Raw genomic sequence first — 20,140 nt, forward strand, 5'->3', positions numbered from 1 at the left:
TTTTGAACACTGCAGTTTCAATGTGAAAATGCTCAGCCACGATGCTGACAGCTTATTTTAGACATTAAACACTGTCCTGAAAATAAATGTTGTTGTTGTTTTGTTTTTTTTAATAATTGATGTGTGTCTTAAGGGGATACAGGGGACCATTTCAAGAAGGATGTGTCTGAACCTAAATACAATTTAAAACTGCTTTGTACAAAGAAAGGTCCACAGTGAAAACCACTCGGTTAAGGATTTAAAGAAAAGTGTTCATTTGACTTCTTTATTTTACTCCTTTGGGAAAATGTAGTCTTCTAATTTTGTTTGAGTATCGGTACCTGATTAAAAGAACTGTTCGTCACAGTGGTCAACAGAGGACAAACAGTGTCTAACCACAGAGTTTATACCTAATTTCAAAGTGTTCTCGGACTGAATGAGAAGTTTAATCTGTCTAGGAGCTGTTACATTAGGTGTTAACCTGAGTCTGAGGAAAGGTTGCCGTTACTCTGCTGTAATGTGGCGTAATGGCGCCTCCTACAGATGTTTCAGAAGTGTTCTGGGGTCTGAGGGGGGGCACAGTGGAGTGGGCTGGAACATTTCATCCATGTGACGCCAAACGGTGTAGAAATTCACTTTAAGGTTTACTTTGTCTCACTGCGAGCTTCTCCCTGCTTCACGAAGACAAAGGTACAGTTCACGACACTGTTCTTAATTTGTTCTTAATTTCTTCAAAGGACTAAAACAGGAACCAGCGCTGTACGATTTATATCTAGACGTAGTAAAGGTAGTAAGCGTTTTGGACATAACCAGACTACTTCTAGCCACAGAAAATGAGAACTGAAAAGTGATATCTATTCATACAAACGTAATTTTAATATTCTTTTTAATATTCGTTTTAAAAACAAGAATCATTATTAAGATATATACCGTGTCCGCGTCTCAGTCTAAATTTTAGTATTTTATAGACTTTGTATTAGGAAAGAGCCGTGTAGCCTGTGTAAAGGGGCAAAGACCTTCTGCTGTGCAAAGATAAGCTGCTTTTCTGCTACAGTCTCTAATACAGTTTTTATGTCCATGTGTTAGCCTCCTATCATTGGGAATTATATAGCAGCCCCTTATTACACAACACATCTTCTGAACTTTGTGTTAACTCCATTAATCTACACATGCTCCTCCTCTTCTTCCTCTTTTGTGGCAGGACTTTCAGCTTTAGCTTCTGCTGGAGACACCTTCAACTGTCATTTTTAGTTTAAAAAAAAAACTGAGGGCAAATATTGTCAAATATTGTCAAGACGAGATGTGAATGATTAAATGATCCTAATATGAAGTAATGGATGTAATGGAAATAAAAGTGAACTATTTTTTAGCGGCAGGGGAAAAAATACATGGCATTTATATTAATTCTACTTGGTTTCATTTTAGTCCTTTGCACTGTGTTTCAAACACAATTCTATATTTTCTTTTCTGATACCAAAACCCTGAATGTCTACCAATGTGATGTTCTTATTTTAATTGAGTTTTAAATCACTTTATTTTAGATAATCTGAAATGATGTTATCATGCTCAACTTCCTATTTTGTTGTCCACATCATATCACATCATGAAGTGTTAATGTCATTCTTTTTCTTAACCCAGTAGTTGTTCCGGCATATTCCATAGCCTAGTACCCTATGAAGAAAAATACATAGCGTAGACTGTTCTTCTTTATAAGAAATATGCTTGCCCTCAGACTCAGAGGCAAAAGAATATCAAAATAATAAAGTCCACATGTGGTCAGAGGTCAGAACAAATGTTAATAGTTATAGTCTGGCTGCTTGAGGTTTTTGACTGAAATATTTGGTAATACTATCAAGATCAGTCACCAGGCTATATATTATTTACATACAAACCTCCATAAGGCATTAAGAAAAATGATGTTGTAGTAATTAAGTCCGTCACTGAACAGAAACAACTCTGTATTCTGTTGGAGGCAATGTACAGCTTTATCAGTCAGAATGGAAATCATTTACAAAAGGTCTGAACAGTCTTGCAGTGTTTGGGGATGTTACACAGTTTATGATGACACTTGTTACTGCTCTCTGTGTAGAAACCATGTGGGTGTACATTGCAGCCCTGCTGGTCCTTTACTATGTAATTCGCTGGTACCGTGAGCTGGAGAGAGTTCCAGACAGAGGCAGTAAGTATGTGTATATCACCGGCTGTGACTCTGGCTTTGGAAACCTTCTAGCGCGCCATCTGGACAAGTGTGGCTTCTGTGTGGTGGCAGCGTGCTTCACAGAGAAAGGTGAAGAGGAGCTGAAAAAATCTTGCTCTAGCAGACTATCAACAGTCCATCTGGATGTCAGGAAGCCTGGAAGCATCGACAAGGCTACAGCCTTCGTCAAGGATCTGGTGGGACAGAAGGGTGAGGAAATTAGCACAAACATTTTAAATTCAAGAATATCGTTAACGTTAGAAATTACTTTGTCTTCAGGGTCATTTAGTGTAAAATATACCTGGCAGAATCTGATAAGAGCACTGTAAAAGAAGAAATAATGAAGCAGGGTCCAATTTACTAGGTCCACAGAAGGTACATCTGCAAATATAATAAAAGTTATTATCAGAGATAGACCTTCAAGCTTTGGCTTTATCGTCACTGTTATTGCATCGAGTGACTGCTTGTGACAGATTTCACTGAAAGCAGTCTTTAAAACTACTTCAGTGGTAGAAGTATAAATGAGTTTTCTGTCAGAAAATGTATTGTAGTAAATATTATAAATATGTAGCTACATCATTTATTCATTGTCTGTAGCCTCATATCAAGGTAAGGGGCGCGGTGGGTCCGGAGCCCACCCGGAATCACTGGACGCTAGGCGGAAACACACCCTGGAGGGGGCGCCACTTTTTTGCAACATCAATGAAATATATATATACACAGTGCCTTGCGAAAGTATTCGGCCGCCTTGAACTTTTCAACCTTTTGCCACATTTCAGGCTTCAAACATAAAGATATAAAATGTTAATTTTTTGTGAAGAATCAGCAACTAGTGGGACACAATCGGGAAGTGGAATGAAATTTATTGGATGTGTCAACATTTTTTAACAAATAAAAAACTGAAAAGTGGGGAGTGCAATATTATTTGGCCCCCTTGCGTTAATAAATTGTAGCTATAATTGTTTGCTGCAATTACAGCTGCAAGTCGCTTGGGCTATGTCTCTATCGGTTTTGCACATCGAGAGACTGAAATTCTTGCCCATTCTTCCTTGCAAAACAGCTCGAACTCAGTGAGGTTGGATGGAGAGCGTTTGTGAACAGCGGTCTTCAGCTCTTTCCACAGATTCTCAATTGAATTCAGATCTGGACTTTGACTTGGCCATTCCAACACCTGGATACGTTTATTTGTGAAACATTCTATTGTAGATTTGGCTTTATGTTTTGGATCATTGTCTTGTTGGAAGATAAATCTCCGTCCCAGTCCCAGGTCACTTTCAGACTCCAACAGGTTTTCTTCCAGAATGGTCCAGTATTTGGCCCCATCCATCTTCCTGTCAATTTTGACCATCTTCCCTGTCCCTGCTGATGAAAAGCAGGCCCAAACCATGATGCTGCCACCACCATGTTTGACAATGGGGACGGTGTGTTCAGGGTGATGAGCTGTGTTGCTTTTACGCCAAACATATCGTTTTGCATTGTGGCCAAACAGTTCGATATTGGTTTCATCTGACCAGAGCACCTTCTTCCACATGTTTGGTGTGTCTCCCAGGTGGCATGTGGCAAACTTTAAACAAGACTTTTTATGGATATCTTTGAGAAATGGCTTTCTTCTTGCCACTCTTCCATAAAAGCCAGATTTGTGCTGCGTACGACTGATTGTTGTCCTATGGACAGACACTCCCACCTCAGCTGTAGATCTCTGCAGTTCATCCAGAGTGATCATGGGCCTCTTGGCTGCATCTCTGATCAGTCTTCTCCTTGTTCGAGATGAAAGTTTAGAGGGACGGCCGGATCTTAGATTTGCAGTGGTCTGATTCTCCTTCCATTTCAACATGATTGCTTGCACGGTGCTCCTTCGGATGTTTAAAGCTTGGGAAATACTTTTGTATCCAAATCCGGCCTTAAACCTCTCCACAGCAGTATCTCGGACCTGCCTGGTGTGTTCCTTGGTCTTCATAATGCTCTCTGCGCTTTGAACAGAACCCTGAGACTATCACAGAACAGGTGCATTTATACAGAGACTTGATTACACACAGGTGGATTCTATTTATCATCATCAGTCATTTGGGACAACATTGGATCATTCAGAGATCCTCACTGAACTTCTGGAGTGAGTTTGCTGCACTGCACAAAGGGGCTGAATAATATTGCATGCCCCACTTTTCAGTTTTTTATTTGTTAAAAAGGTTTGCCACATCCCAAAAATTTCATTCCACTTCACGATTTTGTCCCACTTGTTGTTGATTCTTCACAAAAAAATTTAAATTTTATATCTTTATGTTTGAAGCCTGAAATGTGGCAAAAGTTTGAAAAGTTCAAGAGGGCCGAATACTTTAGCAAGGCACTGTATATGCAATTAGGCAGTTACAAATGAGCAGTCAAAGTATAGGTCTAGTTTGTTGGGTGCTGCAGAAAATTCAGTATGGTTTCCACGGTTATCTTTTATTTCGTTGGGTTTTGGTGAAGTGAAATGTAGTGAGGTGGCTCTTACTATCCCCAGATAGGTTTAAAAAAAGTGTCAGAACTACTGTGCTAACAAATACACATATAACAGGGCAACTCAAGTATATGATTGAACAGATGTTTAAACAGATGTTAAACCAAACTCAATTTGATTTTCAGGTCTGTGGGCGGTAGTCAACAACGCTGGCGTCTCTTTGCCCTCGGGTCCATGTGACTGGATGACTCTGAAGGACTACAGGTCAATGCTGGAGGTCAACCTGGATGGGGTCATTGGAGTGACCTTGAGTGTCCTCCCGCTGATCAAAAAGGCCAGGGGTCGTGTGGTCAATGTGTCCAGTGTGTTTGGAAGGATCACTCCAGTTGGGGGACCATACTGTGTGTCTAAATATGGTGTAGAAGCATTCACAGACAGCTTGAGGTAGACAATAACACTCGCCTTCACCCTTTGAAATATGGAAGTTTTTTCTGTATAGAAATGACAACAAGAAACACTTTCCATCTCTTAGTGAGAATATATATATATATATACATACATACACAGGGGTTGGACAATGAAACTGAAACACCTGTCATTTTATTGTGGGAGGTTTCATGGCTAAAGACTTCCTGCTTCCTTGCCGTTCAGACGCTTTGCTGCTTAGGTCTGCTATCTTCTATTTCTTTCCTTTTATTTTTTCGAAACCTACTTGTTTTTCTGTGATAGAGTATCTGAGCTTTTTAATATACACAAGTCAGCAGCACTACGAAGCCAAAACTGGATATTTTCTGCTTTTGATACTTTTTAAAGTAGTGCAATTGCTCTAAGAAGAAGACATTTTCATCAGGCTACAGTAGAAGAAACTTGTGAAATGCCTCATCATTTTGTTCAACACATGTGCTGTCAATATTGTTACGGACTTCTACAGAGAATGTCAGCTTTGGAAAGGGGTTTTCGGAACCTGCTATCAGAGTTTAAGGACTGGCGTGTTGGAGCTGTGCGAGGAGAAGCAGTGAGTGGGAGTACGGGCAGCAGACAGCGGGCTGAGGACCAAACAGAGCAGCGGACAGTGGAGGGACACAGATCCAGACCAGAGAATCGAGTGAATGGCAACACTGCCGTGAGTACAGCTAGAGACGGGCAATGGGTGCAGATTGAAACTAGACCCAAGCGCCGTGCTTTGTATAGCTCTGTAGTCTTGTCTTCTACTCCTGGTACCACAGCTGGTCCAGGAAATTCAGCTGCTAAACCTAACACTGCTGCTGAGAGAGCACAGCACAGACCCAGACCAGAATACCGGTCTTATTCACTTCAGCTGAAAAACAGATTTGAACCACTGCATGCCCTTCGTGAGAATCACAAACGCAGTGAACACAGCACAGAAAGTGCCAGAAGTGACAGCCGGTCACAAAACCCTAACAAACCTACTGCAGACCCCCTGATCTTTGGAGGAGACAATGTTAATGGGGTAACAAACCCAAAACTCATAGTGAGATGCGAGCCAAACATCACCGTCCCTGAACTTACTGCAAAGCTTCCAGCTGTACTGGCTGAGTACACAAATGTGAACAGGATTATTGTACACGTTGGAAAGAATGACACTGTCAAGCAGGAGTCTGAAGTTTTAAAAAGAGACTTTAATGACCTCCTTAACACACTCAGTAAGTTCAACATACAATTTTTCACCAGTGGACCTCTACCTGCAGGAGGCACCAATATGTTCTCAAGGTTACTAGGATTAAACACCTGGCTACAGAACAGCTGCAGGTCAAATGGACTGAACATCCTCTCTCCACTGAGGACGACCTGAGGGAGCAGCAGACACTGGACGTGAGTGGCAATGACCAACTCTATCAGCTGCAAGAGACACCAAAACCCCAAGAGGAATCCTCCATGTCCTCTACCCCCACCCCAACATCACCCCATCTGAACCTCCCAGCAGCCATGGAGAAGCTGGTTTCGGCTGGGACAAGGCTGTTACTTTCCCTGTCAGCCAGCTCTCAGGTGCAAAGAAGAACTACCCCAGTTAAGAAGACACAGTTAATCATCTCAAATCATCCACTTGTAGTCTTGACACACTACCTACCAGTTTTTTAAAGAGTGTGTTTCACGCTATAGCACCAGACATACTCCACATTGTAAACACTTCACTCATGTAGGGGTCTTTCTGAGCTCACTAAAAACTGGCGCATCTGTGACCAAGACAGCAAGTCTTTGTGATGTGTCAAGAGCCACGGTATCCAGGGTAATGTCAGCACACCACCAAGAAGGACGAAACACATCCAACAGGATCAACTGTGGACGCAAGAGGAAGCTGTCTGAAAGGGGTGTTCGGGTGCTGACCCGGATTGTATCCAAAAAACATAAAACCACGGCTGCCCAAATCATGGCAGAATTAAATGTGCACCTTAACTCTCCTGTTTCCAGAACTGAGCCTCTTCTAAAAAAGAAAAGTTTAGAATCATCTCTGATAAGTAACTACAGACCAATTTCTAATTTAATGTTCATTGGCAAAATCATTGAGAAAATAGTTTTCAGGCAAATCATTAGTTTGTCCATTAACAGTAGCCTAGACAAATTTCAGTCCAGGTTCCGGTCTAATCACATTCCTGTTTGAGCAGCTTACAGCTCAGTTTAAAATTTTCTGCACTTTTCTGTAACGGCATTTTATTTTTTTTCTTTTATTGTCATTTTAAATTGTTTGAATCATTTTAATCATTTTACTCTTTTTATGTAATTGTCTTATTGGACATTTATGATTTTATTCTGGCTTTTAATTTAATTGTTTCTTTTTCTGTAAAGCACTTTGAATTGCTTCTGTATGAAAGGTGCTCTATAAATAAACTTGCCTTGCCTTGCCTTGCCTAAATTGGAGCAGCCTGGTGGACAATCTTCATTAATTGCACATTGCACCAGTAAGAGCAGAGTGTGAATGTTCAATTAGCAGAGGGTAAGAGCACAGTTTTGCTCAAAATATTACAATGCACACAACATTATGGGTGACATACCAGAGTTCAAAAGAGGACAAATTGTTGGTGCACGTCTTGCTGGCGCATCTGTGACCAAGAGAGCAAGACTCTGTGATGTATCAAGAGCCACGGTATCCAGGGTAATGTCAGCATACCACCAAGAAGGACGAAACACATCCAACAGGATTAACTGTGGATGCAAGAGGAAGCTGTCTGAAAGGGATGTTCGGGTGCTGACCCGGATTGTTTCCACCAGAACTGTCCATCGAGAGCTCCACAGGGTCAATATACACGGCCGGGCTGCTATAGCCAAACCTTTGCTCACTCATGCCAATGCCAAACGTCTGTTTCAATGGTGCAAGGAGCGCAAATCTTGGGCTGTGGACAATGCAACATGTATTGTTCACTTATGAGTCCAACTTTACTGTTTTCCCCACATCCGGGAAAGTTACAGTGTGGAGAAGCCCCAAAGAAGCGTACCACCCAGACTGTTGCATGCCCAGAGTGAAGCATGGGGGTGGATCAGTGATGGTTTGGCCTTCCATATCATGGCATTCCCTTGGCCTGATACTTGTGCTAGATGGGTGCGTCACTGCCAAGGACTACCGAACCATTCTGGAGGACCATGTGCAGCCAATGGTTCAAACATTGTATCCTGAAGGCTGTGCCGTGTATCAGGACGACAATGCACCAATACACACAGCAAGACTGGTGAAAGATTGGTTTGATGAACATGAAAGTGAAGTTGAACATCTCCCATGGCCTGTACAGTCACCAGATCTAAATATTATTCAGCCACCTTGGGGTGTTTTGGAGGAGCGAGTCAGGAAACATTTTCCTCCACCAGCATCACGTAGTGACCTGGCCACTATCCTGCAAGAAGAATAGCTTAAAATTCCTCTGACCACCGTGCAGGACTTGTGTATGTCGTTCCCAAGACGAATTGATGCTGTATTGGCCGCAAAAGGAGGCCCTACACCATATTAATAAAATTAGTACTAATAAAAACCAGGTGTTTCAGTTTCATTGTCCAACCCCTGTATATTATTTTTCAGGTTGTGTCTACACCATTTTGGAGTGAAGGTCCTGTGTATTGAACCAGGATTCTTCAAGACCAGTGTGACAGATACAGACCTTCTTATTAAAGGTGTTAAAATGCTTTGGGATAATTTGCCAAAAGAGACCAAGGATGACTACGGCGACGATTATATCAGCAAAGGTAAATACGGGTTATTCTCTCAAATAAAATGTATTCATTCATTCATATCCAGTTCATCCTTGTAGGTCCAGAGCCTACCCTGAATAACTGGGGTCAAGGCCGGAACACACCAATAGGGTTGTGGCTTCAATCCCTGCCTCAGGTCACTGCCTATGAGGAGGTAGATGTATTCTCAGTGTCTGTGTGGGTTTCTTCTGGGTGCTCTGGCCCCCTCCCACAATACATAAAAAAAACACATTGGTTAGTGAATTGGCTTTGCTAAGATGCCCATATGTTGATACATGATGGACTGGCACCCTGTCCAGGGTGTGTTCCTGCCTTGTGCCCAGCTGTTTTGAGTGGGCTCCAGACCTTCCACGACCCTGAGCGTGTTGATGCAGTTACAGAGAATGAATGACAACACTGAGGTGTAAAATATTTATCTCTTTTTTATTTAGTTGAGAAGCTGATGGAAGATAAGTTCTCAAAGATGCCAGACAGTGACTTGATGAAGGTTGTGAGCTGTATGGAGCACGCAGTCTCAGCTGTGCACCCTCGTACCCGTTACTCTCCAGGCTGGGATGCCAAACTCTTCTGGCTGCCCCTCTCATATTTCCCCAGCTGTATTACTGATTTCCTGATGCTCAAAGACAGCGCCAAACCTGCAAAAAGTGTCATCTAGATGCAGATGTGGAACTAAGCAATTATTACAGTGCAGTTCACAAATAAACAGAATTATTTGGTTCTGTGAAGCACCAGATGTTTCAGATAATCACTAAGAAAAACTAAGAACAAACTAGAGTTGGTCAAAGTGCTCGGTTTTACCTTGAATGAAATCTGACAGTCTGCACATTAAACCCAGTCATTGCTTCTGTTAAAAACCCAGTGCACAAAGAAAATGTTATTGTTCTGGGCTTCAATGTGATTAAAAACACATTGTGGTCAGCATCACAGACAGTGAATATTTCATATTTTGTATTGTTGCTGTCCGATCAAAAACATGTATCTCCATTTTTGTTGATTTTCAGTTTACTACATCATTTGAACCAAGCAGCTGTCATTCAATGTGGATGGAGCAGCTGTCATTCATTTCCTGATGAATGAACTAGTAGAAACGCTCCAAAAGTACTCTGAATATGTAGTTTTTTGGGAGACACATTTTTAATTGGACAGCAACAATAAACAAGGATTGTTTTAAAGTACTTAAAAATACCAATAATGTAATGGAACTTCAGCTGTTACATATTTACATATGGACTCCTAAAACATAAGCACTGTTGTAATATAACATTCTAATAAAATCGAAATATGCTCTGACCATTTTTGAACACAGTATCACGTCTTGTCTTTCATAACCCTTTCAGATTATATCAATTCACTCATCCTAATGTTTAGTTATTCTTTCATAAAATTACATTTTAAAAATATTTTGTAGGGGGTGGGAAAACAATCCCAGGTTTTAAAATCAGGTGTAAATATGGGCTTCCCAAGAAAAAGTAAAAGCACTTTTTTAACAGCACATTTCATGGCTGACCAACTACATTTGAAGTAAATGCATGAATCCCCACCTGCCCGGCTACTTCCATGGCTTGTTTATCCTGCTTTGCAAAACCCGTGAGCATCTTGGCCTGGAAGCCTCCAGAAAGTGCAAGAAAGGGCAGGAAGCAAACGATGACAAGGCTCAGCTTCCAACTAAAGTAAAAGGAGATGATGATGGCCACGCCAATGTTGGTCAGGGAGTTCACAATCATTCCGATCTGTGATCCTGTAGCCTACAAAGAAGTAGAGCATATTAGTCAGCCTTGTTGGGAGATTTTGTTCAACTTAGTGGCAGATTCTGTTTTGCTGATACTTACTCCCTGGACTTGTGAAGCGTCTGTGGCCAGTCTCGTGGTCAGAGCACCAGGGCTGTTTCTGTGGTCATCAAACCAGCCAATCTCTTGACCTAACATTGCTTGGAAACCCAGGCGCCTCAGTCTACGGGTTAACAGCTCCCCGGACTTAGAAAACGAATAGCCCTAAAAGATGCAGGATGCATCTTTTAAGACCATCAATAGATTCAAATGCAGTGGAGTGAGAGTCCACCTACTGCATTTGAGCTGGGCTTTTTCTTCACCTTGTCTAGCGCCTCCTGTACAACTGCTTCACTTTCATTGTCCAGTGCTGAGGTTGCCATGTCCAACAGGGAAAGACAGAATGAGGCATCACAAAGGAAAATCAGTTCCACACTAGTGGATACTGAGGAGCTGTACATTGTGAGTTATGTGGGTGAAAGTAAGCGAGAAATGCAATGTAATCATATTTCAGCTGACCTGAGGTAAATCCATGATAAAGTTGTAGGCGTTTGCCTCTTTGGCGGATTTAACAATGTCTTCGTGAGATACCCCAGGGCGTCCATAGCGAATGTTCTCACCGATAGTGGTGGAAAACAAGACAGGCTCCTGCTCTACAATGCCAATGAGTGAGCGCAGCCACTGAATATTCAGGCCTCGAATATCATGACCATTCAGAGTGACCTGGAAAAATAGATGGGGGGCTTGTGTTTGTGTCTTCAAATATAAAAATACAATACTTGGCTGTCTTACCATAAATCAAGAAAATGTAAGGCTGCAACAAAGAAATAAATTAATGCTGGAGTATTTTCTAAGTTATATAATGATTCTTTCTGCTCATCATGCCCTCCTTGGGGTCATAGAAGCGCTGAATGAGTTGTATTGCTGTGCTTTTTCCTGCTCCACTTGGCCCCACGAATGCTGTGGTTTCCCCAGACTTCACCTGCAGGTTCAACTGGTCCAGGATCTGTGAGAGTAAACAAAACTCACCGTCAACAAACCTAACTGTGGTTAAAAAAAAAAAAAAAAAAACACCATAAAATTCAGGCTTCCTATTCATCTAATAATCTTAAGACTATAAGCTACAGAAAGTATAAAAGTCAATAAGTGCATGGGCGTGCAGCAATTGCTTGATCATTGTACAGAATTAATGCAGAGCAGTGGGTGGCCATAATGGTCTGAATGTGGTGGACACGTTTACCTTCACTTCAGGTCTGGATGGGTAGTGGAAGGTCATACTCATTCGCCGTAGGCTACGCGTCGAAGCGAACCCTAGTCTGACACACACCTCTCCAGAAATTTTGACGCAGACCGCAAGGACTGTGATTGGTCAGCTGTCAGATGGACATTGTTTGAACAAAAGGACAGAAACGAACTCCTCTTCACACACAGAGAAGCAGGCAGCAAATAGTAAAAAACTATGTAAATAGGTAAATACTCACCGGTGAAGCTGGAATAAGATGTGCCGGGGATATCTGTTAATGGTTATATTGTAGGCTGTAAATATCTTGTTGTAAGTAACTTTGTTACCCCCTTTGCCAGAGTTGGGTTAGTCCAATTAAGAGAGGGGTGGGGCTAAGTTACTAAAAGGAGGGGGGATTTGGCTGTAGCCAGTGAAGGTAGATGGGACTGCAGTATGGACAAACTAGGTTTGTTTTTAATTATTTTATTTTATTTCTTGGTACCTCTCTTATCGTGATGTCATCACGTGTGTTATCTTTGAATAAATTATCACGGAATGAGTTATTTTGAGTCCTGCCTGCTCCTTGCTGAGTGAACCCTCACTTCTTCAGCCGTACCCTCCACACTTCAAATCAAACATCCTTTCCACAAAATGGTGGCAATAGAAGCAGTCTAGGAGTGCTGAACTTCACAAGTGGTAGAAATGCAAGAGGACGCAGCCTTGATCGCCATTGACATGTGACAGAGTGGCAACAGTGGAGGCCGTCTACAGTAGGGCCTACCAATTTTAAGCAAGACAAACTCAGCAACAGTCAGGATGGCTCCCAAAAAAACTCACACAACCTCAAGTGCACAACAGAGAGATTCTGAAGATGAAGAACATAGCAAGCAGAACCGGCCAGAAGTAGAAGCGTCAAGTAGCTCTACCGGAGAAATAGTTTGGGCTTTAAAAATTGGCCTTTACACCTTGTTCCACTCCTTGACGGCAAGGCGAGAGCAGCTTATGTGGCTATGGATGGGGATGACATCGGAGATTACGGTAAAATTAAAAACGCCATTCTTAAAAAGTATGAAATCAACAAAGAAACTTATAGACAACTTTTCAGAGACTTCACAGTTGAAGATGAGATGCCGAAAGAGCTCTACACCAGGTTCAAAACACTATATGACACCACGGGAGAAGACAAAAGAAGAAATAGGAGACACCATATTAGAACAGTGCCTGGGCATAATAAAACCTGAACTGAGAACATGGATCATCGAACGCGGACCGGTAACAGCAGTGGAATTAGCTGAAGCGTTCACCGCAACACGGCAAGCAGATGCAGAGTTCAGGATCGGCGCCAGCTGCTTCAACAAACCAAGCCAACAGAGGGAGCTGGGTAAGTCTTTGGATGGATCGTGTAATGGTCTGAAGCCGCAATTTAATAAACAAGCCGCACAGGGGCGCTGTCGTAACACTAATTGGAGAGTAGGAAAGGATCAAGGTGGTAATAAGAGTCGCCCAGAGAACACATGGAAACGTTTTAACTGTAATCAAACTGGCCATAAAATGAACGCATGCCCAAAATTGCAAAATAGTACTAGTCAACTGTGTTACATACCAAAGAAAGAGAGAAGCTTTGAACCTGTTGATAATACTAATAATAATCAGATTCCCAGCAAACACAACTACGTATTCACAACGTGGTTAAAACCACTATATTAGTCATTTGGAACGTTGTGAAATATTGTCAGAAAGTCAAAATGAAACTTTATAGGGTTGTCGCAACGTTTTTTGTGTCACAACATTACACTACCATTCAGCAACAGATTTACAACATCCCAGAAGGCCCCTTTCATGTATTTTGCAACGTTCTGAAAACCTAAAATTTAATTACTCATTCATAGTCACAAAGTAGACATGAAGTTACATCACAACATTATGCAAATACTGTTCTATATTTCTCATAGTAACATTGTGTCAGTGCATTTTTCCTGATCCACATCATCAATAATTTTTAGTCTGTTACAAAATATGGACATTACTGTTGCCAGAACAGAGACACTTAAAAAACTAGATATCATAGTTTAATCAATGTCATCCATTTTGTTTTTCATATTTCAGTATAATTACATGATAATGTATGATGCAAAATAAAACTACAAGCATTACACATAAATATCATACAATCACAATAAAATTCAGAATGCAGTTTAATCAAAAATAATTTCACAAAAAGTGGATGCACGTTTATACACATTACACACAAACATACTCTTTACAACAGATAAGCTCCATCCACTCGCACTGAAGAACAAACTGCTTTTTAAATACAGAGAGCAATAAACAGGAGTCAGTCAGAACAAAGTTCATTTATTTATACAATAAAAAACAGTCTGTTGAATTCTAAGGAACAGTGAGGTTGGAAATTTTTCATGTAGAAGTAAAGAAATGACAGAATGTGAGCCTTATAAACTCTGGAGTAACAAAATCACTAGGTTCAACTACTATAGATATCATATATATGAACTAATGAAATCATTGGCTACATTTCAGATTCCATGGGGTCTGGGTTCGCCAAAGGCTGTGGGGAAAATAAAAGAGACAATTCACAAGTGATGAGCTTGTATCCCTATAATTGTGCTAGAATTGCCATATCAGGAGCACTGTGTAAGATTTAGTGACATCTAGCAGTGAAATGGAAAATCCCTCCCTTCTGCTGTACATGGCTCTCAGAACAATCCCCATCTTCTCTGCACCTCACCAAGTTTTTAGTGAGTTTCATTCCTTGTTTTTTTTTTAATGCACAGATATCTGTCCTTACTTAGTGAGATTGTGTGATTGGTTCCTTTGGTAATGTGACTGCTTATGGCATTACTCCCCTTTCCAAGTTTGGAGCATGTACTGAGAACAAAGCCAAAAACACATGTCTCGAACTGCAGGACCTGCATGGCCAAACATCATCATCTATGAAAATGGATCACTGAGTTGATGTTCTGTGAGGTTTTGGCAAAAAAAAAGACTCTTGAACATAACCATCTGAAAATGTTTTTTCTCATTTTTTATTACTTTGGAGAACAGCTCCTTGTTTGCTGAGCGTTTATATCCAACAAAAAGAATGAAAAACAGCAAACGCATGAAGCTTTTTCCTGACATTTTCAAAACCTTCAGAAAAGTGATGTATGAAATTACGTAATCAATCCAAGTTTCAGATGGAGTTCTTGTATGTAAAAGTAAACCAGCTATGAGCTTCTTGACCATCCAGTTACAGAATCGGCCCTAGGTGAGGACTCGAGTATGTGGGACTGGAAGTGTGAAAAGTTAACAGTAAAAGTGACTGACATCTGACTGGTGCAAGGACCTTATGCAAGCTGTGCAGTGTTTTTTTACCTCCTAAAAGTATGTTTTACCTGTCAAACGACTGCTGAGACTTTTCAATGGGAAGCTGTTATTGACACATTATAATGACTAGACGTTGCTTCTTGCACAAAGCAAGTAGTAGTTTGGTCACAAGTTTGAATGCAGAGAAGCTGTGTTTTCTATTATTCCCCTAAACATTATAATAACCTTAAAGAAGATCTAAGAGCACTAAATAATTTAGGCACTTTTAAATAGAGACCATATGCAATCTTTTCTATTTAGCTTTTCAGAATTTCTCTGATGTGGTGTAAGCTATCACACACACAAAACAGAAAATGTAGACAGTAGGAAATTAATTATTGTATATGTGTGTTTAATGTGTGGTAATGTCTATAACCTAATAATAATATAAATAATAACCCAGTAAACAATTAGCCATTGATTCAACGTTGAAATAACGTAATGAGTGCCGTCTAATCAACGTTCTCTTAAGGTTGAAAATGAAAGTTGAAAAGATGTCCAAACACAGACATTGAAAAGACGACTATTAGACGTATTTTGGACATCCATTGACGTTATTTATTGATCCCGAAATAAATTACTTTTAAAAAACACGTTTTGGACGTCCACTGACGTTATCGATTGGTCACCACTTAACTAACTTATTAAGATGGATTTTGGACGTTCATCGATGTTTAAAATATGTCCTTGATGGACAGACTACTTTTAGACCTATTTTGAACGTCCAGGGACGTTCCTTGTTTACTGGGAAACGATATATGTATTTTTTGTTGAAATATATGCAATGATATATACCTTGATTTTTAACTTTTACCTTCATAACAAATATGCCCTAACTAGAAATATCACTCTGAATGGAAGGAGGTACTGATGCACCAAGTGCCTAAACATGCTAAAATCCCTCCTGACCAACCACCTACAAAGTTAAAATAAATGTATATTTCATAAGAACATAGTGCGATAATTATTGAGCTGAGATCTGATGCTTGTATGGACTACATATTAGAAATTACAATTTTATGGAGCATGGAAATTGACCGATCATTAAAAAACATTTAAAAAAATGTGAGATTTCGGATGCCATTTACTCAAAAACTATACAGTAATATCACTTTATATTTCATAGGTACATAGTATGGTAAACTCTGAATTGATATTTTGATATATATTGAATTGATCTCAATTTTACTGAGTCTTACCACTCAGTTAGTAGTATCTGTCGAGTCTGCAGTCTTTTTTTTTTTTTACTTTTTGCTTTGAATAAAAATTAAACGAATACAAACCAATCTCCCTTTTTTTGTATTCCAGTTATAAAAGGAAGCTGTTACATTCATGGAGGGCCCATGTACTTTTTGGTCATTCTATTTTTTCATTTTAAAAACAGATATTAAAAAAATTTAAAAAATTTCAAACGGATGGTTTTCAAAACTTAAATATTCGCAAAGAGTAAGAAAAAGAAAAACAGTGCGTCTTTTTATTTTTCTCAAACCTACGTTTAACACTGTCATCAAGGCAATTCAAGGCGTGTAAATACAAGGCGCTCATGGCTGTAGAATAGTCCCCTTTTGTCATGTGTACAATTGTTTCAGAGTGTGTATCTAAAGCCATCCTTCTTACTAACAGCTCTGAAAACCGTAAACGTACAAGAGCAAACATAAAGTTTTTTTAAAGTGAACACATTGTATTTACACGCCTTGAGTTGCCTTAACGGTGGTGTTAAACTTGGGTTTGAGAAAAATAAAGATGGACAGTTTTTCTGTTTCTTACTCTTTGCAAATATTTGTTTTGATTTCAAAGGAAAAAAAAGAAATGTTGTTCATTTTTACATTATATGGATTTAGAATATGAAATGAAAATCAAATAACCACCCATTTTTTATTTTTTAATATCTGTTTTTAAAATGAAAATAGAATGACCAAAATGGACACAGACCTGCAATTAATAAACTTAAAAGATCATAAAAAGTACAGAAATGTACAAAAACTGAAGAAAAAGCTTATCCTATGACAACCCACGATAAAAAGAATTTAGTTTGCTTTAATCCAAGATGTATTTGCTTTAATTACAAAAACATAAATATCCAAGATTCTAATTATTGTTTATCGTATCGGCCCAAAAAAAAAAAAATCTGTGCATCCCTACTTCTAATACCTAAAGATGCTTCTCATAATGCTTCTTGCACACGGATTTGTAGTTACAGGTGATTATACTCTAATAAGCATATGGTTTCCTACTCTATATTGCATTTCTGCTAATAAATCCCCTAAATCTTACACACTGCATGTTTCACTAGATTTTTACTTACATTCCCTTTTCGCAGCGCAATCCCTGGTGCATGCTTTAGAGTTTCAGCTATGTGAGCCTCAATGTCTGCTGCGTTTGACTCTGGTTGACTTCTCATCACTGCCTCTGCATAGATGAAGCAAACATTTTTAAACCCAGTCAACACTGCTTTTTTCATAAACATCTAAGCTCACAAGTACAGAGGCAGAGAAATACACTCACTCATTATTACTCTGTACATGGTTAGATTCTGAAGTTAAATTTTTCCTGTTTTTCCTTTCAGACTAAATGAAGCCCATATTCTTGAGGATGCCATTGTGAGCATTGTACATTTTACTGAATCTCCAAGGGAATGCACTCCTAAGGTGGCAAGATACTTGACCTATGAAGAGAATTGTATAGTTTACAGTTTTAATTTTCCTATTTATTGGAAATATTTCAACTTAAAAACAATGTTTTTTCAAGGGTTATTTATGACAGGCAGTTTAGTCCAAATTTCAAACTTCTGTTTTACACACATTATCGAATGTTGTGTGTGTGAAAAGATTGATGGTGCGTGTGAGAGTATTTGATGGTGAGCGTGAGAGAATTTGATGGTGAGTGTGAGAGAATTTGATGGTGAGTGTGAGAAGGTTTGATGGTGTGTGTGAGAAGTTCAATGGTGTGTATAAAAGGGTTTGATGGTGTGAGAGGGTAAGATGGTGTGTATGAGAGGATTGATAGTGTGTGTTAGAGGTAAGTATGAAATGGTTATTTAGTTATGAAAACGGTTTTATATAGAACATTGATCAATCAAAAGGCATTTTACAGATTAAAGGATTCTTTGCATCATGAAGGGGTTTTTCAGATTGATTGAAAAGGTGCTATAGACGGTTTCTGTATAATAACTTTAAGAGAGGAGTTCTGTATGGCACCAAAAATGGTTCTTCTATTGTTACAAGCTTGACATCATAACAATAGAGTACTTTTCTGAAAAGAACCATCTATTTGCACGTTCTCCATCAATCTGAAGAACCCCTTCATGATGCAAAGAACCATTTAATCATGCAAAAGTTTCTTCAAATGTTCAGGGTTCTGTACAGAATCATTTCCCTTAATAAAGAACCCTTATTGAACCATTAGTTTTAACTGTGTAATTGTCTATTCTGCATTTAATTAGAATATGTAATGATGAATTATTTTTATGTCATTGAATTAATTGACCTTGTCACCATTTTTCTTTCTTCTTCTTCATCTTTCAGCTTAATTTCAATCTTATTATCATCCACAGTGACAAAAAACTATTTTGTCTATTGTAGTCATAGGACTTTTGGAGTCAGAAGAGTCGACTCTTCCTGAGGCGACTCCTATCCCACTTTTGCCACACTAATACTTGTTTAAAACATCAAAATAACTTTAGGACCAACGAAAAAGGCAGGTAAGTATTGGAAGAGGTGTGGGACTCGCATGCACTTTAAAATTACGGAGTTATACGTTCTGTTCTGTAACATTAGCTAACTAGATAACATCAATTGTACAAAAAATGCTGATAAACTAAGCAAGAATACTGAGATATCTACCCAGAATTGTCTGTAATTGGGGATTATGGTAGTAGGTATACAGTATACAACATATACATTCGAAAATGTGCTAAAAAATTATATTTTATGGTCATGATTTATAAATCACTCACCTGAAATCCTGTGAGACTTCAACGCAACAACGGATCTTCGCCAACTGACAAAAAATTTAATTTCTCTCGTGCCCTCCAGGAGCAGGTTGCAGAGAGGTGGAATGTGTGTTAAATTCTCAGATAAAGCATGAGTCAATGCATACATGGTGAAGAGCAAATTTACCCCATGGCCGAGGTTAACATTGAAATAAATGGTCAGGGGTATTTATTAAATATTGGCATACTGCAGAAAACACCTTATGCAGTTACACTAGGTAGAGGCGTGCCGATACTTACTGATTTATTAACAGCAAAACTGAAAAAAGCAGAGGTAATGGTAGCTACTAGTTCTCAACATAAGCAAAAAGAAATAGCTGAGAGAAAAGCTTTGCTTGAAACATTACCTTATGGCAATGAGGGAAAGGACAGGAAATCACGTAGAATAAAACGGCAAATGGCAAGAAAGTTAAAGGTACTACCTTGGCAGAACTAGTAAAAATCCCTGAAGACAATACTGAGCAAATACAGGGTAACATAACTGAGTTGCAAGCACAGGATAAATCTTTTAAACCCCTGTTTTAAAGAGTAGTAAAGAGAACATGGTAAACGGAAGAGAGAACCAGTTCATTATAAAAGATAATATTTTATACAGGATCAAGAACAATAGCAATCAGTTAGTGTTACCAACTAGTTTAAGGCAAGAAGTACTTAAATTAGCACACTCCTTGAGCCTTGGGCAGGGCACCTGGGTCAGGCTAAGACACTGAGCAGGATACCTGGCAGGTTTTACTGGCCTAGATCATATCTTGATGTAGTCGAGTATTGCAGAACATGTCCTGAATGTCAACTAACATCACCTCAGAAAAACTCGGATAAAGTCCCTATGATAAATATGCCTATTGTTAATGTACCATTTTCACGGATTGCCATGGATGTGGTAGGGCCCCTGCCAAGAAATTGTGGAGGCAACCACTACATACTGGTAATTTGTGATTATGCAACACGGTATCCAGAGGCTTTTGCACTCCATAAGGTTAAAACACGC

General features: G+C 39.4%; 1 protein-coding gene and 1 pseudogene across 1 annotated transcript; one reads left to right on the forward strand and one right to left on the reverse strand.

Annotated features, from left to right (window-relative positions):
* Nucleotides 1–572: 572 nt before the first annotated feature.
* On the forward strand, nucleotides 573–10,096 carry LOC136671338 (retinol dehydrogenase 16-like). The gene is made up of 5 exons (XM_066647013.1): nucleotides 573–669; nucleotides 2,069–2,386; nucleotides 4,799–5,057; nucleotides 8,641–8,804; nucleotides 9,242–10,096. Exons 2-5 carry the CDS (start codon nucleotides 2,074–2,076, stop codon nucleotides 9,463–9,465), a joined length of 960 nt encoding a protein of 319 aa, XP_066503110.1. The 5' UTR covers nucleotides 573–669; nucleotides 2,069–2,073; the 3' UTR covers nucleotides 9,466–10,096.
* Nucleotides 10,097–10,842: 746 nt separating this feature from the next.
* LOC136671388 (bile salt export pump-like) overlaps nucleotides 10,843–20,140 on the reverse strand; it is a 71,249-nt pseudogene continuing 61,951 nt past the window's right edge.

The sequence above is a fragment of the Hoplias malabaricus genome, chromosome 16 (assembly GCF_029633855.1).
Source record: "Hoplias malabaricus isolate fHopMal1 chromosome 16, fHopMal1.hap1, whole genome shotgun sequence".
NCBI lineage: Eukaryota > Metazoa > Chordata > Actinopteri > Characiformes > Erythrinidae > Hoplias > Hoplias malabaricus.

Bases quoted from the DNA above. Each gene is read 5' to 3' on its own strand.
- LOC136671338 (XM_066647013.1), top strand. From the start codon at position 2,074: ATGTGGGTGTACATTGCAGCCCTGCTGGTCCTTTACTATGTAATTCGC. The intron at 2,387-4,798 runs GTGAGGAAATTA...TTTGATTTTCAG, and splicing joins GGATCTGGTGGGACAGAAGG to GTCTGTGGGCGGTAGTCAAC. The intron at 8,805-9,241 runs GTAAATACGGGT...TTTTTTATTTAG, and splicing joins CGACGATTATATCAGCAAAG to TTGAGAAGCTGATGGAAGAT.